Below are 22,475 nucleotides of genomic sequence, written 5' to 3' on the forward strand. Positions count from 1 at the left end.
CAAGGGCTAGCATGCTTAACTCCAGAGCAGAAAATTACAACTAGCTCTGATGAAGATCAGCCTCATGACATGGAGTCATCTGGTAGCTCCGCCCCGATGCACTGCGGCCGCGGAAACATGGATATTTTCCTTTCATTGCATGTGAATGCAGGGTGCAAAATATGGACAAAATTTAAATTCTTTTGACAGTCATGCTAATGATACTGAAAGTGAGGGAACAAAGAATGGAAGATATTAAAAAAGGCATGAACTTTAGTTACCAGTATTTCTGGATCAACACGTTGCCATTGATGTGCCGTAAATTCATGAATTACAATGCATTCGTAAAGGTATGGAAGATCAAGCAGAGCAATCAAAAGAACTCACAAAAGGCTTTTTGCATGCCACAAAAACAATGCGTGTATTTGTTACTTAAAAGAATTTAAAGTACTCTGCAGAGCAAAAATTCTCAAATAAAACTGTGCTTTTTTCCTCCATTTTTGGGACAATAATGTTACCAGTTCGACCAACCAACATTTCAAGCTTCTATTGCAAACTACTGCAGTTACTGGGCTTCATTGATGGACCTGTCACACATCATATTCATCTTCACTTACCTTTGTCTTTTACCAAGGCCTCGAGTTCCTCTTTTAAACATTCATGCCAGTGTGTGATGTCTACATGTAGGGAATAATCACAGCACACATTGCTGTCAGCCCATTCTCTCCACTGATCATATGCCGTCACTAGGGTCATTCCATCCTCAGGAAATACATGGTCAACTGAGGATCAAAATTAAATGGTGAGTTAATTTGAATGTTCATGAAGTGGAATATAACACTTAAACAAGAATGGTTTCTGAATTCTAACTCAGGAGTGCCTACATAGGAGGGACTTTAAGGACTTGCATGAATGAAATAGTTGAGCAAAGTAGATCAGTCGAGAAGTAATTTAAGTTGTTTTCTCAGGTACGCATCTTAGACATAGGGTAGCATTTCCAGACAACATCCATTTGCTTTAAAATATACTTTAACATGTTTAAATATTCAAAATGCTGCTCAGAAGAAAACGGTTCTTACAGTACCCATCAATGTGTATGCTACAATAGATACTTGCCTGCTTATTAATCTTTGTTATTAAAGCACAACATTAAACCAAATGAATAAACAGTTTATTGAGTAAAACAAGAACATCTTTAGCATTCATTGTACTTTACTTTTCCGTGTCAGACTGACCTTTTGGGAAGTCGAGCAGTCAGAAACTGAACATGAACGTCTACACTTGAAAGCAACCAAAAGAAGTCAAAGATCTATTAGCAACCACTAAATAACATCCCAAACACCTAAGAGGACAGTCTGTGATGCCGATAAGCAATCTGACTCTAAAAATATAGAGTAATTTTATATGGTAGAAAAGAAATAGAAAAGAACAGAAACCTAGGAACATACACTGGAAGCTCAAATCATAGATGCAATGGGAACAATGATAAAACAAACTCAAAAAAGAAGAAAAAGTAGATCTTTGAGAGTTTGAAAAAAAAGGGCTATCTAGGTCAAAATAACCACAAAAAAAGAAAGAAGAATAACATAGAAAGGGCCAAGGATATTGAAACCAATAGATTAAGTACAAACCTAAAAAGATGAAATATCCAAATATAATCATGAGATGAAGAAACTGAATCCTCTTCCCAATGCATTCCCTCGGTCGATTAACTAAAGCAAGGGAAGCATATCAAAAAGTATCTTAAAACTGAGTCCTCTCGTGGTACAGAGAATTGATGAAGGATTTGTCAATAAATTGAGTGCAATTAAAAGAGAAATCACAAATGATTAATGTTATAATTTGGATTACTTGTTGACTGGGGTATGAGACCTGGTCAAGCAGCAACTACAATCCTACTCAAGGTAAGAGGTAGGTAACCCTTAAAATAACCTGTGCTCATCTTCTGGTAGCTTGGCACAGAGCAGTCAGGCTAAACCTAGAGCTAATGTGTAAAGTATTTGTGCAACACTTCAAAGTACTAGAATGAAAAGACCACACAAAAAGGTTGCACAGGTTAGAAGAATAGTAATTAATGTAATAAATAAAACAAAAACAAAACGACGAAAAACCAATATGTAGAATTTGAGATATGAATTTTTAAAGAATAAACGTAGAATAGCGATTAGAAGCAATAAGTGCTTTTGGGATATCTGGTCGCGCTGGACTGGGACAAAGTCAAGAGTGCAGGCCGACCATGATGGAGGCCGGACTGGATACAGGGACCCAGTTAGGCCTGCTGAACAAAAGTACCTTGATCCTAGCTGCGTCACCGTGGAAGATGAAGACTGCAGTCGAAGCAATGCGGAGATTCCTTGTTGTAGTCGAGGATGCCATCAAAACATCTGTGGAGACTTTGAATGGTGGTGGTTCCGAAGGCGATGCATCATTCCACATGGTAGAGGCAATGCACCTGGTCTGGTCACGCAACAGGAGCGATGCGCTAGTTCCAATTCATGCAACAGGAGGTATGCGCCGGTTCCAATCCATGAAACAGGGGGGATTCACCAGTTCTGAACCATGAAACGGTGTCAAAGCTTCAGTTTGACGGAGGATGCATGGGTTTTGCTGAGCCAAGCACCTTAGGCTTTACTTCCAAGGGTTCCAGACTGGGGTGGCACCATTTGGCACGGCAGGCTCACAGATGGCAGAGTCTAGGTGCAGAAGCAGGTAAGTTGGACATTTTTTATGTCCCTGAGACTTCTGATCAGGAGGCCAGCCAGATAGCTCTTGGTGTCACTGTGGGTTCAAGTGATGCAGGTCCAGTCCTTCTCACAGGCAGGGGAACAGAAGGCCACAGGGCAGCACAGCAAGGCAGGAGTCCAGCAAAGCAGCAGTCAAGCAGAGTGGCAGTCCTTCAGCAGTCCCTCTTTTTGGCAGAGTCTTCACAGGTCCAGAAGTGTACTAAAGTGGTCAAGTACTTATACCCAGTTGGGCCTTTGAAGTGAGGGAGATTTCAAAGACAGGTCTTCGAAGTGCACAGGGTCCTCCCTTCCTACCCTGGCTCCAGACTCCCTACAGGGCATATGCAGCCCTTTGTGTGAGGAAAGGACACAGCCTATTCAGGTGTAAGTGAGGCTGAGTACAGCTTCTCCCTCCCATTCTGCCAAGATAGCCCTTCAAGTCACACCTAAGCTCCCATTGTCTGTAGTTGTCTAGGGGAAATACACAAAGCCCAGCTATCACCCTTCACAGACGTGGAGAGAGACTCAAATTGCTCAAGTAAGATAATGTCAGATTTCTAAAAGTGTCATTTTCAGAACTGCAAACTTGCAACGTCTATCTCTTCACAATAGGGAAATACACTTAAAACATGTAATAAAATAATGTAATACTAATGTTAGCCTATGGGAGAGCTAGGCCTAGCAGTGGTGAAAAATTAATTTGAGAGTTTTTCACTATCAGGACCTATAAAACGTAAATGTACATGCCCTGTCTTTTAAATACATTGCACCCTGTCCTCTGGGTTGCCCAGGTCCTACATTAGGGATCACATATATGAAATAAATGTGAAGGTTTGAGCCTGGCGAGGGGTTAATCTGGTCAGGTCGATATGGCAGTGTAAACTGTATATAGAGGCTCCGCAAAGGCAGGCCTGACCTATGGTTAGAGGACTACTCAAGAGGGTGGCACAACAGGTGCAGTAGGACCACTAGTAGCATTTAAGAACTGGCCCTGGGCACATGTAGTGAGGTTTACTGGAGACTTATGAGGAAATTAAATATGCCAATTGGGGATAAGTGTAACGCCCTGAACGTCTCAGGATCGTTTAACAGACACGAAAATGAGAACGCAACCACTTGTGAAGGTTTAGTTATTTTAATGAAGGCAAAAATAATACAAGGAATAAACAAAGGTTATAGTCACTGGAATCCTCCAGGCTAAGTACGTTACCAGCCCACAGCACGAATGGTCCTAACCGTCCTCTGCATATACGCCGATCCCGGCGTATGCCAACAGAGGGCAGAAATGCAATGGCCGACAATGCCAATCGGTAGGCTGTGAGGGGCACGAAGAGTGTTGGGGAGAATCGAGGAGTCAGGGAAACACCCAGCCGGGGTCTCTACCTGAAGGGAGCAGCCGCTCAACCTCTTCCTCAGACTGCACCGGGACGCGGAGTCACCTCCTGGTGATGCGTCACCGATACCCCAATCACAAGCAAAGAAGACTGAACCGAGAGCAGCCGCTCGATCGATCCCGTGGACTTCCGAGTCTGTAACGCGGCAAACACCTCCTGGTGTGCGTTACAGCTGGCAGTCCCTGTATCTCTGGTCGGGCTGGGAGTTACGACTCCAACCAGCAAAAGCGCCACTGCGCTTTGACTCAGCCGAGTCAAAAAGCGAAGCTCAATGGTTATCCGGTAGAGCTTCCGGGTCCTTCACAGGTGACGATGGGGCAAGACACGGCCCAGGGAGTAACGACTCGACCCACCTCCGTTCTTGCCTTACTGGAGCACCACTCCGGAACACTGCTCTTCACTAAGCAGGTACGTCGGTGTAAACACAATATCCGACAGCGTTGTACCTCCCGGTTCCTCCCTTTATAGGGCGTGTTTTCCTTGAGTTATGTAACAGCTCTCCTGTTTACATAAGGGCGTGTTTTCCTTGAGTTATGTAACAGCTCTCCTGTTTACATAAGGGCGTGTTTTCCTTGAGTTATGTAACAGCTCTCCTGTTTACATAAGGGCGTGTTTTCCTTGAGGTATGTAACAGCTCTCCTGTTTACATAAGGGCGTGTTTTCCTTGAGTTATGTAACAGCTCTCCTGTTTACATAACCTCTCAACCGCTAAGCATCCTGGGAGATGTAGTCCGTTTTCGCTGGTTACTGTTTTCCTCCCCTCGCATGACAGGAATTCTTGACAATAAGCCACTATTACCATGTTTTAGGGAGAGAGTACATGCACTTTAGCACTAATAAAGTGCTCAAAATCCTAATGCCAGCAAACATGAGGTCAGAAACAGTAGAGGCGGAAGACAAAAAAGATGGGGGGAGACCACTCTAAGGCTGTCAGGTCCAACAATCACCAAAACAATGGATTGCTATCCTCTAATAGTACAGTGGAATTAAGTGTCCTAAATGAAGGGTGTTAACCTTTAAAGCCTTAGGGTGGTCTTCACCCCCACCTTTTGCCTTTACCCTCCACTTTTTGCTGAAATTAGTTTTTGTTGGCTCTAGGACTTTGTGCACTTTGCCACAGATAACCAGTGATAAAGTGCTTGTACTCTCTCCCTTATACATGGAAAAATTGGCTTACACCTGATAGGCATATTTAATTCACTTGTAGAGTGGTATACCATATACACAGGGCCTGTACATTAAACGCCACCTGTGGGACTGCAGCACGTGTCATCCACATATGCAGCCCTTTAAAACATGTCCCAGGTCTGCCATTGGATCCTGAATGAAGTTTTAAGCTGCAAATTCAACTTTTATTGCATAAAGTTCACCCCTAAGGTAGGCCCTACGTAGCCTGTAGGGCAGGATGCATTGTAATTAAAAGGTTGGATATGTAATTTTAAGTTGTGCATGTTCTGGTTACATGTCCTGGTAGTGAAAGACTCCTATATTTGTTGTTGACAACTGTGACGCCTACCTCTGTCACAGAATAACATTGGGTTGCCTTACTGCATTTATTACGTGCTGACGTTTGATTGGGAACAGGTAAACATCTCATGTATGGTGTCTGAAAAATTACAATAAAAAATGCTATATAATGGTAAAGTCGAATTTTTAGTTACAACTTTGAAAATGTTTCTTTTAGAAAGTTGCCATTTTCCTCCCCTAACTATTTGGTGCCTGCAGCCTGTTCCTGGGTCACATATCTTAGCGTAGTTAGCAGTTGGACTTCGTTTATTTCTACCAGACAACCACTCAATGTATTGTGCCTGGGTGGGCCATCAACTGGCAGGATGGAGGGTCAGAGCTGGACACAGCCCCACTTGCAACTGAATAGGCTGTACCATGCCTTCACACAAAGAACTTGTCACCCCAGCATTGTTCATGCAGAGAGCCAGGGCAAGGGAAGACGAAAGCTTCAAGCACTTCAAAGTGAATTCTCTGGAAACTTCTCTTACTTAAAAGACGGCACCAGGTATAAAAATAGGACACTCGGACTCACTCTCCAGTTTACTTTCTGGACCTGTGGAAGAACTCTAAGTGGACTGCCTGCTGCTGTGGCCTGCAGTGTACTCCACAAGACTGCTTTGCTGCACCTGGAAGGACTGCTTTGCAGCCTGAAGCCTGCCTTTAACCATCAGAGGCCTGCCCTACTGCTTGAGCACCATTCCACTGCTTGATTGCAGGACTACCAGAGTGACTCCAAGTGGTGCCCCTACAGTCCAGGACCTTTGGTGATGGTGCCAACAGTGCCAAGATAGTCAAAATCCAAAACTTGGGACTTATAAAATTTCTGGCTAAAAACTGCTCTGAGAACCGAGAGGAGACTCCGACCAACCTGCTTGTCTATCCGCCCAAGGTGCCTGACATCACAGCAGGTCCTACTATATTCTTCACTGCAGCAGCAAATCCTCTTCAGCAGTCCATCACCAAAGGGGTATCCAGCCTCCTGGAATTCTCGTTGGCTACAACCTCCTGCCTTGACCCACTAGATATTTTCTACTTCTAAATTTGCGTCAAAGACTGAATGAAGACATTTTTGCAGCAACTTAGTCCAGCAGCTCCCAGACGATGCCTCCTCCTTGGACACTGCCTGCAGCCTTGTCCCGCTGAAATTCTACCTTCTCAGAGACTTCTTGTCAACATTTCTTCTAAGTCGAAGGCAGGCGCATACCAGGCCCATTCCACTTTTTGCGTCTGACTTTTTGCAGTTGGTCATATTTTTTTACTTTGCCCCGGTCTCGCATGGCTAGATGTCTGAGGTTGGCGCTTTGAACTTATAGGCAGTATTTTTCACAATGAACTGTAAAAATGTATGAATCTGGTTCTACTGATTTGATTTTTGTAATTTTTGGTGTCAAATAATTTATGCTTGTTCCAGACTGATCCTTTGACACCACCGCTGCCCTAGTTGTCCCTCTGGGGCTTTCCCACCCACTGTGGGATTCATTAAGTGGGTCCTGGGGTGGGCGGGGCTTCTGTTGGCAGGAAGGCCAACAGAAGCCCCGCCCACCCCAGGAACTACTTAATGAATCCCACAGCACAACCACGCAGCGGATACAAGCAGGGGGCACGTGGCTGGCATGAAAGGTGCGACCAAAGGCTGCTCCTGGACCATGCCCAGCACCACAGCATCAGGGCCTCCAGCCCCCCAGAAGATACACCATCACCGAGCTCTACACCATCTACGCTGCAACAAACACTGCCACCGTGTCTACCCAGACTTCACAGTAGAACCTTTCCCCTGCACCGACTGCCACTTCATCTGCCACATCACACACACGAGCCCACCAACCAGCGCCACCCCGAACACACCACAGACACCACCTGAACAAAAACTCCAACCTGCATGCACTCTTCTCAACACATGCTCACTATGGAAGCATTCCACCAAATTATGGGCCATCATCACCACCCTCACACCCGACATCATCTTCCTCACCGAGACCTGGCTTAACCCCACATCTGCCCAAGAATTTGTCACAGCGATCCCCGGCAGATGTAAAATCACTCACCAGGACCACACAGAGAAGCCGGGAGGAGGAACAGCCATCATCCACAAAGAGACCATACAATGCACCACCACCACTGACAACAGCACCACCCCCATGGAACATCTTGACATCAAGCTCCACACGAATGACAAAACAACCATCAGAGGCAACCTTGCATACCGACCCCCAGGCCCACACTCCATCTTCTGCAACACCCATCACAGACTTCATTGTGTCCCTAGTCTTACAATCCAAGGACTACATCTTCCTCATCAACCTAAATTTCCACATCGATGACTCCAATTACAACAACACTGCACACCTCCTCAACAGAATGAGTAGCCTTGGATTGGCCCAGATTATCCATGACTCTACACACACCGCAGGAAACACGCTGGACTCCATTTTAACCTCCAGCAACCGCGTGAAATACATCCACATCACAGAACTCACATGGATCAATCATTCTGTTGTCCAGTTCAACCATCTCCAGCCCCTGCACCACCCCCTCCAAGATGACCAATGCGCCCCGCCAGAGGTGGAACAAAATCTCAGAGACCAGTTGGATGTTCGTCCTCAACAATTCCAATCCCGTTACCACCACCAACCTCTAACAGGGAGTAAGGAACTTTAACACCTGGATCACCAATTGCACCAACAGCATGATCCCCATCAAGAGCAAAATCCAGAGAAAATCCTCCAAATAGGCCAGCTGGTACACTCAAGAACTCAGAACTGTGAAATGAGACAGCAAACAGCTGAAGAGATGGCGCGCCAGCAAGAACACCTCCAACAGGGCAGCCTTCAAAACCTCTATGACTGCCTGCTGATGACAACAAAGAAGACAGACACATACATCAAAACCAGTGCCAACAACACCAATAACTTTTCTCCAATCCTGCTGCCAGTGAAAACAACATCATAACCTCAAAGGAGCTGTGCTGCCTTGCCCACTTTAACACGACAAGTTCACAACCATATACAGAAACTTTGAACCCCAACCCATACCTACAGACTTCCTCAATAGATGCGCTACCACCACAACCAAAACGAACCACAGACTGACAACCTGGAACCTCCTCTCCACCTAGGACACCACCTCCACCATGAAATCCATCCACTCTGGAGCTCCCACAGACCCATGACTGCACCACATCTTCAACCTTGGAAACCAGCCAGCCAGGAACTCACCACCTTCCTAAACACCTCTGTCACAACTGTAATATTTCCCGATGCCTGGAAACACACAAAAGTCAGACCACTACTTAAAAACTCTCCACTGCTCCCATTCCCAGTAAAGGTATTGTAAAAGATCATCAACAAGCAACTCATGACACAACTGGAGCAGAACCAGCTACTCGATGCCTCCCAATCTGGCTTCTGCTGCAATCACAGCACCAAAACTGGCTTGATCGCAGCAGCTCTGCTCCTCCTCGACCTCTCAGATGGCTTTGACCCCGTATCCCACCACATGCTAAATGAAAGACTTCACCATATTGGCATCCAATATTGGCATCCAAGGGGACAGGCTCAGATGGATCACATCCTTCTTCACCAAAAGATCCTAGAGGATCCAATTCACACCTTTCACCTCTGAACCCCAGGGGATCATCTGCGGTGTCCCCCAGGGCTCATCCCTTAGCCCCATGCTCTTAAGCCCATATATGACCCCGCTGGGCCAACATTGTCAGATCCCACAATCTCAACATCATTTCCTATTCAGACAAAATCCAACTACCCCTCTCACTCACCAATGACCCCACCACCAAAAGAACCAGCTTCCACCGATGCATGACATGCATCACCGACTGGATGAAGAACCACTGCCTGCAGCTGAACACAGTCAAGAAGGAAGTAATGATGTTCAGAAACAGCAGCAACACATGGAATGAATTCCGGTGGCCATCGGACCTAGGACCCGCACCCACTCTCTCCAACCACGCCAGAAACCTTGAAATCATCATTGATAACAACCTGACCATGAAATCACAGATCAGTGCCATCTCCTCCACCTGTTACCTCACTCTGCACCTGCTACGTAAAATCTTCAAGTAGCTACCCCTACACATGAAATGCACCATGACACAGACCCTCATCAACAGCCAACTGGACTACGACAATGCCCTCAACGTATAGATCACCACACACCTCCTGCAGAGACTTCAGACCATACAAAATGCCTCAGCCAGACTCATCCTTGGTCTTCCCCCATGGACTCACAACACACCCCCCTCAGGCCACTCCACTGGCTCCACATACAGAGGAGATGCCAATTAAAGCTTCTGACTCACACACACAAGGATCTCCACAGCCAAGGACCCACCTATATTAACCACCGCCTGAACTTCCACCAACCATGGAGAAGACTATGCCCTGCCTCCCTCTCACTTGCCCATGCTTTCACATCTAACGAAGCAGAAATGGAAGACACTCCTTCTCCTATATCGTAGCGAAGACTTGGAACAGCCTCCCCACGCAACTCTGGACCATCACCTCATTTATGGAGTTCTGAATTGCCCTCAAGGCCTGGATGTTCGAATAGGCCTCAAGGACTGCAAGCACCTGGATACCCTATTGGGTGATTAGTTGAGCTTTATAAATCCTGTTTGTTTGATTGATTGATTGATTAAAAGTTACCCTATTTTTCTAAACTGTGAGATTTTTCTTGTGTTGTGTTTTCACTTTATTTCTGTTTGTGTTCTGCATAAATACTTTGCGCATGGCCTTTAAGTTAAGCCTGACTGCTTCTGTGCCAAGCTACCGGAGAGTTAAACATAATGTTAATTTAGTGAGTTTTATGGTTCACCCTGACAGGGATTGTGGCTGCTGCTTGAACAAGGGTCACCCCCCATTCAACCAACAACCCAATTTCTCACAAGAGGTCGCAAGTAGATCTATCAATAGCAATGGAAACACATCATCAACCTGATTTGAAATCAGCAGACCATCAAAATATTAGAAGTAATCAAATAAAAGAAGAAATATTAAAGAGAACTGAACCAGTGAATACAAGAGTAATATAATCAAGAGTGGTGTATGTTTCAGTCCCAGCTGCTTACAGTTTGAAGATATATTTGCAAGTGAAAATGAAACTGACTATGTGAACCATTCAAGAGTTTGCACTTAATTCCAAAGAGAAGCTGGACAAAATAGAGTGGAATAAAACTACAGATGTTTTTAACCTCTACTAAATTAGAAGAAATTCTAGATTCAGTGGATCATACAGGAATATTCAAGCTAGATGTAGTACAGAAGGATGAAAACTTTCGAGGATTAAGTCATAACAGCCTAGGAATTAACAATATTAGCTTAAAGGTTTTTTTCCTAAGGGAAGTCATGAATCCCATGAGACCCGAAAACCAGAAAGGATTCTAATGGCCAGTCTCAAACAATTATTCTGTCAAAATGAAGTAATGGAACATGTATGCAAACATATGATCAAAGGAGAAGACATTTCATTAAAATTAATTCTGAGGAGTACTAGCTATGGACAGCAACATCCTCTAGAGTGACCTCCCTGAAGCCTTAAGCACTCTAGTAAAAAAACGCTTAAATATACTGCCTTCGAATATGGTAGGAGGTAATAGACAATGAAGAAAATTAGAGAAAGGTCCTGTCTGTAATAGATTGTCAAATGTAGCTCTGAAGAGACCTGTGAATTGGAAAATAAATTGCTTAAATATTACATGTGCTATTAGGGTACTGTAGCAAAAGTAACATCTGGCCACAGTAAGAAATCATGACCATAATATCAGCTGATAAGAATATCCAAAACAAGCATTTGCAATGCAATAGGTCTCGCATTTGCGAGAGTTTGAGCTGTTGGCATTGTAAATGACAATGCCTTTTATTTACGTGTTGGGTTTTAAAACATAAATAAAAGGCATTGTCATTTACAATGCCAATAGCTTAAACTCTCGCAAATGTGAGACCTATTGCATTGCAAATGCTTGTTTACCAACTACCAGAGTGCAGTATTCAGGGAATTGTTCATATTCCCACATAACACCTCTCCTGCCCAGATTAGGATGGAATTTACGTTGAGTGACCAACTTCTCGTACATAAGGCCCGCTTCATAAAGTCCATGCACTTAAAATGCACTTAGCCAATGTTGCAAAAAAGGCTCTGTGAAAAATCTAATCTGGCTTGAAACTTCACCTGACAATAGCCTGAGTGCTCCAAACGCTTGGCTATGTATCTCTCCAAACTCTGTACAACCAAATATAAAAGGCCTATTCTCTACCAGCATGGTGCTTATGGTTGAGGTCTGAACGGCCACACTTTTCATGCTTATTATTAAAGAAAGACAAAGATATTTGTGTGTCGACTATTAGAGTGAAGCCTGTGTGGGAATACATTTTTTATTTTAAATGGACTGTTAAAAATACTGCCTATCTCAATATATGCCAACCGCCGCAATTTAGGAAAAAAGTTAATATATTATTTGCAATTGCGATGCGCTTTGCATGTGACCTCGACAATTCCCGCTCCCCAACTCTCCAGCATTTTGGTGTCATACAATATCTGTGCCCAGTTGACCTGTTGTGGTGTTAAAAATACATTACGCTTCGACTTTCAGCACGTTATAGATGCTCCTGGTGCAGCGGAGAGTATCTGGTCAGTAGACTTGTATGTACTTTAATTCGTAAGCGCTGCACACGTGCCCATATATTCGTCATTAACAGCTACTGGACAAAACCACAGCCCTAGCTTCAAGGCTGTAAAAGGCAGAAGAAAACAAGGACTCTCTGGTAGAGCTGTGGAGAGCAAAGTATAATTAACTACTTGAAACCCGTGACCTGCTTCTTCTTGCTCAGCACAGGGATCACTGTCCTGCCCCCTCCACCAACAGCATTGCACAGGAACATAGCTCAGTATGCCATCTGTAACAGAGCAGCAAGCAGCACTGAGCAGTAAACCACTAACATATATCTAAAAAAACTCGATCCAGAAGTGACTCCTAGGGAAACACATCGACATGCACCTTGCGTGTACAACACTGTATCATGTTCCCTTTCAGTAAGCAGCAGCTGGTGTTCTATAAAAACAAAGCAGTCCACCTCCCCCTACGAGCTATTATACTTTTGTTTTCTCTGAGTACTATATGTCGTTTTATTAGAGCAGTTGTTGAATTTAGCAAGAAAAAAAAACAAACACGGGGAAGCAGTGACCACCCGCATTTGTATTTTACTATTTCAAGAAACCTCCGTCACTGTTGTATTACAGCATAAAAGCGACCAGTAAACGCCTGCAGACTATTGTTGGTGCGGCAATGATTCACGCTTTTAATTCCCTCACACAACATAAAATGTATCCAGTTTCAAGGCACACCCCAAGCAACAAATGTTTTTTCTGACCTTTTCGCTAGTTTTAATATTCAATGACATACATGTTTTATTCCGAAAATTCAAACTATAACGTGCCCAAGTTTTATTTTAAAAAAACGTGTGCGCACTTTCACTGAAGATACAACAGGTATCGGCTTCCTTTAGAAAGGACACGTACAACGCAAACATGTCAGTGAACTATACTCACTACTTTATATTGTAGATAAGATGAGTTTCCATCCTGAATTATTCATTTCAGAAGCAAAATCTACATATTATACCACATGAAAAACAAGCGGCAGTGAAAGCGATCGCGAAAGCAATCGCTATTGTAAAAAAAAAACACGCCTGTGAGTGGTGTGTGCGCGCCACAGTGCAACATGTGGTTTCAATTCTCGCGCCCGTGTCTGGGCACGATAATTGAAACCACATGGCCTTTGGTGCGCGTAATAGACAGCAATAGGCCAAGGGTGGAGCAATTCGCCCGGCTTTGGCCAATTGCGTGCTGTCTTTGATAAAAAGATGCACGCAAAAGCCAATAGCGTGCCACAAAAGGAAAAGCACACACACGAGCGTGTGCGATTCCTAGGTACATTTTCAAACCCCCCTCAAGAGGTCTCTCGCTGCGCGAGCAGTGCTACACACTGCAACGCAGACGTGAGACCTAAAAAGGATGTGTATGTCACATAGCAGATTTCTCATGCTGGGGAGTGTGAGCAGAGTGAACAACCATCAAATGGAAAATAAATCTGAAAATATAGTGGTGGTGAATGCCTATACTCCTCTATGAAAACAATTTGAGAACTTCTTGATATTGTTACAAAATTAGAAAATATTGATACTAGCTATCCTTGCTTGCCAATTATAATGTTAGGAAACATGAATGAAAAAATCCCTTCTGTGCATTAGGATGAGCAATCATATGCTTATAAAGAAAAAGAAAAAAAATAGTAGTTCCAGAACAAAGAGTGAATATAGCAATTCCAAATAAAAAATGGAACAAGCTTGAATCCATTTTTAAAGGATTAATTTAGCTCTAATTAATGGACTAAAGACAAATATACTATTTAAACAAAGCCCTAGCAACACCTAATCTGACAATTATAGTCCACTACTACCTTGTATCAAGCAACTGAAAGGCTATATAAAAGCAACCAAACCCTTGTGAGCCAAAGGCACAGATCCAATTACTGCAAATGAAATGAAGCTTCATACTAGGCTCTGAGCATCACTTCTAGAGCCACAGTTCAATGCAGTAATGAAATGTAACACCATACTATAGTCCTATAGAGGGAGTATCTGAATTCCAGTCTATAAAAAGGGAGATCAATCATGTCCGGAAAAAACCCAGAATGACAGCACTAATATACAGGAGCTATGAAGAATCAGTAGAGAGCACAGGAATGCTTCTTATACTCCAATTAGGCTTTAAGAGAGAGCACACAACAATATATGGATGTTTAATTTTAAAATGACTTGCTGACAAATATTCAATACAAAAACAGGTATCCTTGTTAGTGGTTTTCATAAAACAGAATGTATTATGGAGTAAAATGTTGGTGTGAGGAATTATGATACCCCTACTATAACTAATATTTGAACTAAGCAATGAATCCGGAGTCCAAATTCATCTAGGAAACAGTGGGGGCCTATGAAAAAGGATAAAGACTCCAAATTGACTTACATTAGGGTGTGTATTGGCACCCTTGATGTTTGCTTCCTATATTTCAGATGTCACTAAATCACTTGCACAGGCCCATTGTGTTTTAACAATATTTCATTACTAGACCACCCAAGGAATAGTTTATTAGATTTATTAATTTATTACAATATAATTTATTTAACACCAATTGGCCTGCAACATGCCTTAGATGAATTTGCCCAATTTTAAAACACCAATTATTTAAAAATAAACACTGAGAACACAATGGTAATGAGATTTTAGAAAAAGGAAGAGGAAAGCAAATTTTACACAATGGCTTGACAACTGCAGCTAGATCAGGCATCTAAATATTGTTCTATAGGAATGACCTTCTCTGACAGCATGTCCTTTTCCTATCATATTGATAATATTATTGGAAAAGGAAAGCTTGTCGCAGGAGCACTGCAGAAACTGGATGCAAATATGACACATAAAATTAGGGAAGTATTGAGAGAAACGTACAAATTAAATGTAGCCTGCTATTCTGTACTGAATCAAACAGATCTACTAACAATCCAAAAATAAATTCAAGAAAATGACATGATGATCTGGAAAGACTGAAGGAAACTGGTCAAGGGCACACTCTTGCTTGTGTTGAGGCTAGAACTTTGAGTAATAAATATACTACACACATATTACACAAGAGTGTTAACATACTGACATCACATTAAGGCAAATAAATATACTGTTCGATTCAATATAAATAAACCTGCTCAAATACACCTTGGAAAATGAATTTACAATGTCTCATTGAGCTTAAGTGGACTAAATAAATGACTATGAGCAAGCTGCACTGGAAGAACAGTATGAAGGGTATAGTAAAAGAAATAAATTATGTCAGTGACATAAATGCTTGATTCGTTCTTGGTACAAAGATATGATTAATTCTGAGTGGATTGGCATTCCTCAACAATATCAGCTAAATATTCAATCCTTGGATATTTGAAGATAAATGTTGAATTAAAGACTCAGTCAATAGTCTTTTTTGTAAGTAAGAAGGTATTGAATGAAAAAGGAGAGTCCAGGCACAAACTGCACTTAATGCTAGGCAAGTGATCACTGGCACATGATTCTATTTTTAGATGGATTGAAATAACTTCTTTATTTCCAGGGTTGAATAAATTGCAGTTACATAGGATTCACGTTGTTGGAAAAGTATATAATGAAATGTAAGGGTACTGGACTATGTTTTAAATGGGGAAACATTTTTACTACATGTTAACGAATGACACAAAAAGCAGATTTCTATTTGGCTTTTAAAGTTTTAATATTTGTTTAAACAGCATTGGTAAAATCAAATCAATATAACTAGAAACATATTTCTATGATGAAATGAGCACAAATTGTCACACTCCTTCCTGTATTAGGGCAGACATTTACCACTCTGTATTAACTTGCAGTAAGTGTGAAAGCAAAACCTTGTACATGGGAAAACACGTTCACAAATGAGGCAGAAGCACAATTTGAGGAAGGTTCCCCCATTATTTAGTGCAACAGTATTAATGATGTGAAAAAACACACTTGATACCTGGCCCAAATTCTTTGGTCTGAGTTGTTTTTGCACTCATAAATAAAGTTAAAAACTAACTGACCCACTTATTCTTGTTTATTTCTAAAAAGCTAATTATATATTGTTTAAATGATATGCAAGCATGACCCTGGCCTGTTTGTGCAATATAACTGGTTTGCTCTGAAGCTCTTTATGGCATTTCAATGAGTTCGAAATTAAATGTGTAATTAGGAGTGGACCAGTGTTTTGGGAGCTAATAGTGCACCAACTAAATACTAATATCAGTGGGTGAAGTATTTACTTTGTGTGTTATTACCTTTTCTTTCAAACATCAACACCTTCGTTTGGGGGTGGTAATATGTTAATACCTTCCAATCTGAGTTGCAAACCTTGAAATGTACACTGCTTTTCCCACATGCATTCTGACAGGTTTTTCCTTGGAAAATAATTATGGAGGGGATGGTATTAGCACACTGCTTGGGATTCCATTTGTGCTTGAATCTGGTTTGCCATGGTCCACTGAAGTAGGGCAAAAAAGGGTAAAAAAATTTCAATAAATCTGGAAGTTTCATATTTTAGTGTAGATAATGTGTATGTGTAGATTGAAGCTTTCTGAAGGTCTCAGTGCCAAGAAATGTAAATTACATATGTCTTCACTTCATGGTGACAACCTGGTTTGAAACATCATCTCTCAAACACAGGACCTAATCCAGCTGGCAGGCAAGTTAATGTGTTAAGGTAGAGCTATGGTACATTGAGCTTTAAAGTGATAGAAGAATACATTCAATATTCATAGTAATCATCCCAGAGGTTGAAGCCTCCCATTTGTATTAGAGAACTTAAAATAAAATAATATTCCTCAGAAATATAATACATTTCTTAAGAAAATAGGCATAACATATTCATGTCTTCTAGATGAAAGGACTTACAAACATGAACATTTTGACATCTGGAGGTCTTACTGAGATATTTCTGGTGGTTTTCTTGTTGTTAGGCAGATGATGACTATGCGCAAAATGGCAGAAGATTCAAAGAGTCTTAATCAGTGCTGCAGTTGTAACTGGGTCTTCCAGATCTCAGTCCTGGTCAACTTTTTAAACTGATCAGCATTCCGAGCCAGCACATCCTATAGCTGACTTTGGTTCGAGTCCTTCTACCATGTTCCAGATAATTGGTTGAGAATACTAGGTCCTTCCTCTAAAGCTCATTAATTTCCATTTTCCACCTCTCTCCTTCACAATTTTTTTCAATCCTATTTCCATCTTTCTCCTTACCTTTCTTCCTTCCCTCCATCTCTCCCTCTCTAATTTCTTTTTTGCTTCTCACTCTTTCTCCCCATTAGTATCACTTGTAATCCATATCTGTATTCTGACCCATTAATATGTTTTCCTTTCTTTCAGAATGATTTTACCATTTCTTCTCAGTGCTTCATTAATCCCCCTATCACTCTCAATTTCCACCTTGATTTTCTGCTTTTATCCATGGTCCATTCTTTACCTCAGTTTTTCTTCTCCCTCTTTCTTTATAGATAATAAATATGGTTGTGCTCCCAGTTTTTTATCCCACCCAATATAAGTAAGACCATATGAAATCACATTCTTTTATTGGCATGGTGCTCAAAACTGTATGTTTCAGACATAATAAGTTTGTGCTTTAGGGTTTGAAACTCAGACTCAATGATTGCCATTGTGCTCAACGAGTAGACGTGACAACATCCACATTCACATACTTTTCAATCTATAATTCATGCATTTATTAAAATCTTTCCTAGCTTGGGGCGTGGCTTGGCTGCAGAGCGGAATGGCTGCCTAAAACCGCAGCTCCGCCGATCGAGCGAATAAATCCGACATTTATAGGCTAAACTGGCATCTGGGCTCGGACCTCTTGCCCCTGGAGGCGTACTAGGTGTATCTGCCCTGCCCGCCGGACCTTCCGGTCCCGTTGCTGGAGCTGCAGCGGTAAGATAGCCCGGAAGAAGCGAAGTGACGAGGCGGCCTGGAGCTCGAGCGAGCGCCGGGGACTGAAGTAAGGTGTGGCCCGAGAGCGAAACGAGCTGTGGGGCGGCGGCCGCTCGATCGTCTCGGCCTGCAGAACATCGGACGGCCCAACGCAATCCCCCGCGGAGGAAATCGAGGTGTGATGAACACGGCGAGCCGGCGACATGGACCGCTGCAACAAATGCTGAGGTGTGAGGAGGTGAGGAACCGGTGATTTGCTGCAGGACGCCACGAAGTCGAGAGGTGGACCCCGGCGCTGGCGGTAAGCGGAGCTGCTGGGACGGGGATCGGGGGGCTCCGGTCCCGACCTGGTGAGGAGGGAGGCCACCCCGTGCCCATAGATCACCTGAACTCACCTAGTGTCATTGGGAACTTTGGCGGATCCGGAGGCGGTAGCTGTGAGGCGGCCATCTTCTATAGCGCCGGCTGCGTGGAGCTCGCCTGCCATTGTGGGCCCCAGGGTGGCGATCAGGGAGACGAGGTCGACTGGGGGGCTCCTATCTGGCCTTGAGACGGTGCTGGACAATACACGCTGCGGAGCGGAGGCCCCTGATGCGGCGACCGAGCCGGTAGTGGGGCCCGAGATCGGCTGACTCTGTCCCCGGGTTGCGGGGCGTGTGCTCCCCCCCCCTGCCGGTTGCACCACTGGGTGGCTGCCCGAATTGGGACCAAGGGCGCGGCTGCTGGCGACAGAGTGCGCTGTGCGTCCAGGACCTGTGGGACGGGCGAAGAGCCACCGCACAATACAGACCCAGGGCTGGGGGGCTCGCGCTGTGCATGCCCCCGTTCGGTTCGCCACACTGCGATCATACCACGAACCTGTGACGTAGCCCCCTGGGGACGTCTGCCCTTCCCGCTGCCTGCTGTGGGAACCTAGTAAGGAGTGACCTGCACCGGGAGGGGAACTTGTGGATCGACTGCCCTCACCTACGACTTCCACTAGACGGTAGCCATGGGCAAGCCAGACACGCGGCAGCCGAAACTCACGTTCGACAAGACCAAGTAGAAAACGTCGGACCAAGAACACCGAGACATCGAGGCCGCCCGAGGCGATCAAAGTAGCTCTCAGGACGCGGATATTAAGTCAATGTTTCAAGAACTAAAGGTGAGCCTGCAGGGCATAGATGGCAAAATGGACGCGCTGGCGGCGCACATGGATAGTATTACGTCTCGTGTGGACAAACAAGAAGGAAGAGTGGAGGCGCTGGAAACACGAGTGGCCGACGCGGAGGAAAGCCAGACCGACCTCGTCAAAAAACTGCGGGGCATGGACAAAGTCCTGGCTCTAATACAACAAAAAAACGAGGACTTGGAAGCGCGCAACAACGTCCGCGTCACGGGAGTGGCGGAAACAACAGACATCACGAACATGGAACAATATGTTGAACAAATGTTGAAAGACCTGTTCGGATCGGGCCTATCGCCGATGTTCCTTGTCGAGAGGGCGCACCGAACATTGGGGCTCAGGCCTAAACCAGGAGCACCGCCTAGGCCTATCATTGCGCGCGTATTAAATTATAGGGACCGAGACACGTTATTGCGAATGGCAAGAGACATGAAAGACGTGCAATATAAAGGCAACCACATCGCAATATACCCTGATTACACTATGCAGGTACAGGCCGCTCGAAGAGAATTTATGCCAGCAAAAAAACTATTCCAGCAAACAGGAACGAAATATTCTCTAATATACCCTGCGAAGCTCCGGGTACAAGGTCCCGGAAAACCATCTTTCTTTCTGGACGCGAAGGCGGCTCTACAATATGCGAAACAACTGGCGAGAGATCAGAAGAATCAGGCACCTACAGTGGGGTCGGACCATAGGGACAGGCTGAGTGATGTTGAATAAGTTACACTGTGTGGTTTTCAGTTATGCCGCTATGTTTTGCCTGTGCTGGCCGGTTCGGCTCCTAGTGACTGTTTGATATATGGGAGGATTGGTTCATGACGCTGGGGGGGCGGAGTGTCAGATTGCGGACTTCGGGGGAGGGAGGTCCTCGAGCTGCCACGCTAGGTCAGCGCTCGATCACCCTGTCAAAAGTACGGGGGTAGCTGGTGGCCAACCTGCGTACCTCAAGGGATGATTCCCACTCATTGGTTACGACCACTGGCTGTAGTTACAGTTCTATTAGTTGGGAGGGTGACCTGGGGGGACATTGCGCAACCTAATTGGGGGGTTGGAGCGAGTGGGGACTGGGCTGAAATAAGTTTGGGGGTGTGTGTTGGGGTTGGTGTGTTTTACTGTGTTGAGTCGAAAAGGGCGAGATGTGGTGCTGCAACGCCTGCCGTACACTGTGCACTGCCTTGTCAGCAGGCTTTCCGCTTGCGGTGCTCTAGACGTCTCCACATATTGTGGCCCGCTGGTCTGGCAGGGTATGCTTTGTATCTTGGCGTGGAGTGGCCGGGCGACTTGAAGCATGGAACAGGTCTGCTGTTTGAACGAGATCTTTTCATATGCCTGTCGTTGTGAAGAACATAACATGTATTACTTGGAATGTACGAGGTATGAATGATAGACGCAAAGCAAGATTGGTGCAGGCCTTCCTACTCCGAAAAGACGTCGACATCTGCCTCCTACAGGAGACGCACTTGACGGCTAATGCTACGCAGCTGCTAAGACATAATAGATGGGGAGAGGTGATCCATGCACATTATTCCAATTTCTCCAGAGGGGTGGCGATACTACTCAGAAAGGGTCTTCACTGGAGGACGCATGAGGTAATCAAAGACATAGGGGGCAGATACATTCTGTTAGTGGGGTCGTTGTGCGGCGCAAGAGTGATTCTGGTGAATGTCTATGGCCCGAATGACGATAACAACAAAAACAAGGCTGTTCCTGACAGGAAGATATGAGAAAGGGGAGGGAAAAATGTGTTCACGGACACTTAAAATACTGGATTTTGAGGCCCTCACACAAACTCAGGGCTATCGTAATTTACGTTACCCCCTTGAATGTATTGCATCATCATCGGGCTGCTCCTGCGTCGAGTCGGCTGGTGCAATACCCGACGGGCTCTTGTTCAAGGAGCACTTTTATGGAGATCTTTTAAATCCAATGAAGCCGGTGGATGCGTGCGTGTGTGGGGCTCTAAAGTGATGTAGATGAAAGATGTGTGGGTATTAAAATAGGGGTCGAAGTACTTACTCAACTAATTTATTAGGAAGTCTTCTCCCCTAGTTAAAAGATTCTGAGGTCTAGTGTTATTAACTCGGAGTTATTAACTAAGTTATATACACTGCCTCAGTTAGGTCGACATGTTTCTCGCTCCATTTAGAGAAGTTCTCTGGCGATTCTTCAGGACCAATAAAAATGTTAGTCTATCTACATCTAAACTAATATTTAAATAAACAGTGTGCAATCTCTGTCACAAAACGGTATTACCTGCAGCTCGGTCTACCTGTGGAGGGATAAAGGCCAAGGAGGTTAAAGAAAGCATTGTATAGTTACTGTTTAAGTACATAAGATATCTCGTGAATCACTGAGTGCTACTGTGGTGAAAGTGCACTCTAAACGTGAACAGTGAAAAGAAACTAAGTGAAGACTAAACCCTGTGAAGTGACTTCTATTATACTCGGTGTTGATAAAAATCATAAATGGACTTACCCTAGCAATTCTTAAGGATATTCCACTGCAGTTCCTGGTAGATGAACGCAAGGAGTTCCTCGCGTTCTGTAATCATATATGAACACTGCTAGAGGAACAGGGGTTGTTTTAAAATTGACAAACTCCAGGGTCATGTTGGCCCCTTCTCTTATTATTGTAGATACATCCTAAGTTCTGTAAAGACGCTTGAGACACTCAAATTATCTGAATAAAAACAATCCTTCTTTTGGTAATAGCGGTTCATTGTTTTGTATGGAGTTACATACATAGAGAAGTGACAATGAACCTAATGTATGGTCAAGGTACTCTCCCTAGTCTAATATTTAAAACATGTATCTGCTGAAATGGCTAATCCGACCTTTGTAACTGGGTCGCTGTTTGCTGCGATTAGACTCATAAACCCACCAAGGTTGGAGCACTATCTGAACTATGCAAGGATCTTATTAGAGACTAGCTCTTATAAACAATGTTGGTTATTGTTTGAGTTCACTGATCAATGTCCATTTGAGTGTGGAATCTAAAAGTTACAAAGTGGTGGTGATGGATGTACCACTCGCGTTATCATTAACGCTAATGTTGTTGACTCTATAAGTTCTCTTAGTCAATGCGGTTACCCTGAGATAACTATCAAAAACAATTTGTGGTCAACGTGAGCGATCAGTTAACGTCCTCTTGAATGCTTGTCCCTAATTCTATAGGGTACCC

At 43.9% G+C, this 22,475-nt stretch overlaps 1 protein-coding gene across 2 annotated transcripts in view; it reads right to left on the reverse strand.

The window, feature by feature from the left end:
• Positions 1-22,475, reverse strand: part of DPYSL4 (dihydropyrimidinase like 4) — a 186,158-nt gene that overhangs the window by 110,133 nt on the left and 53,550 nt on the right. For both annotated transcript variants that reach the window (XM_085606201.1, XM_085606200.1), the window contains exon 4: positions 597-761. In XM_085606201.1, the coding sequence (XP_085462327.1) occupies positions 597-761 (165 nt within the window). The remainder of the gene's footprint in view (positions 1-596; positions 762-22,475) is intronic.

This window comes from Triturus cristatus, chromosome 1_2 (genome assembly GCF_964204655.1).
Source record: "Triturus cristatus chromosome 1_2, aTriCri1.1, whole genome shotgun sequence".
NCBI classification, from domain to species: Eukaryota; Metazoa; Chordata; class Amphibia; order Caudata; family Salamandridae; genus Triturus; species Triturus cristatus.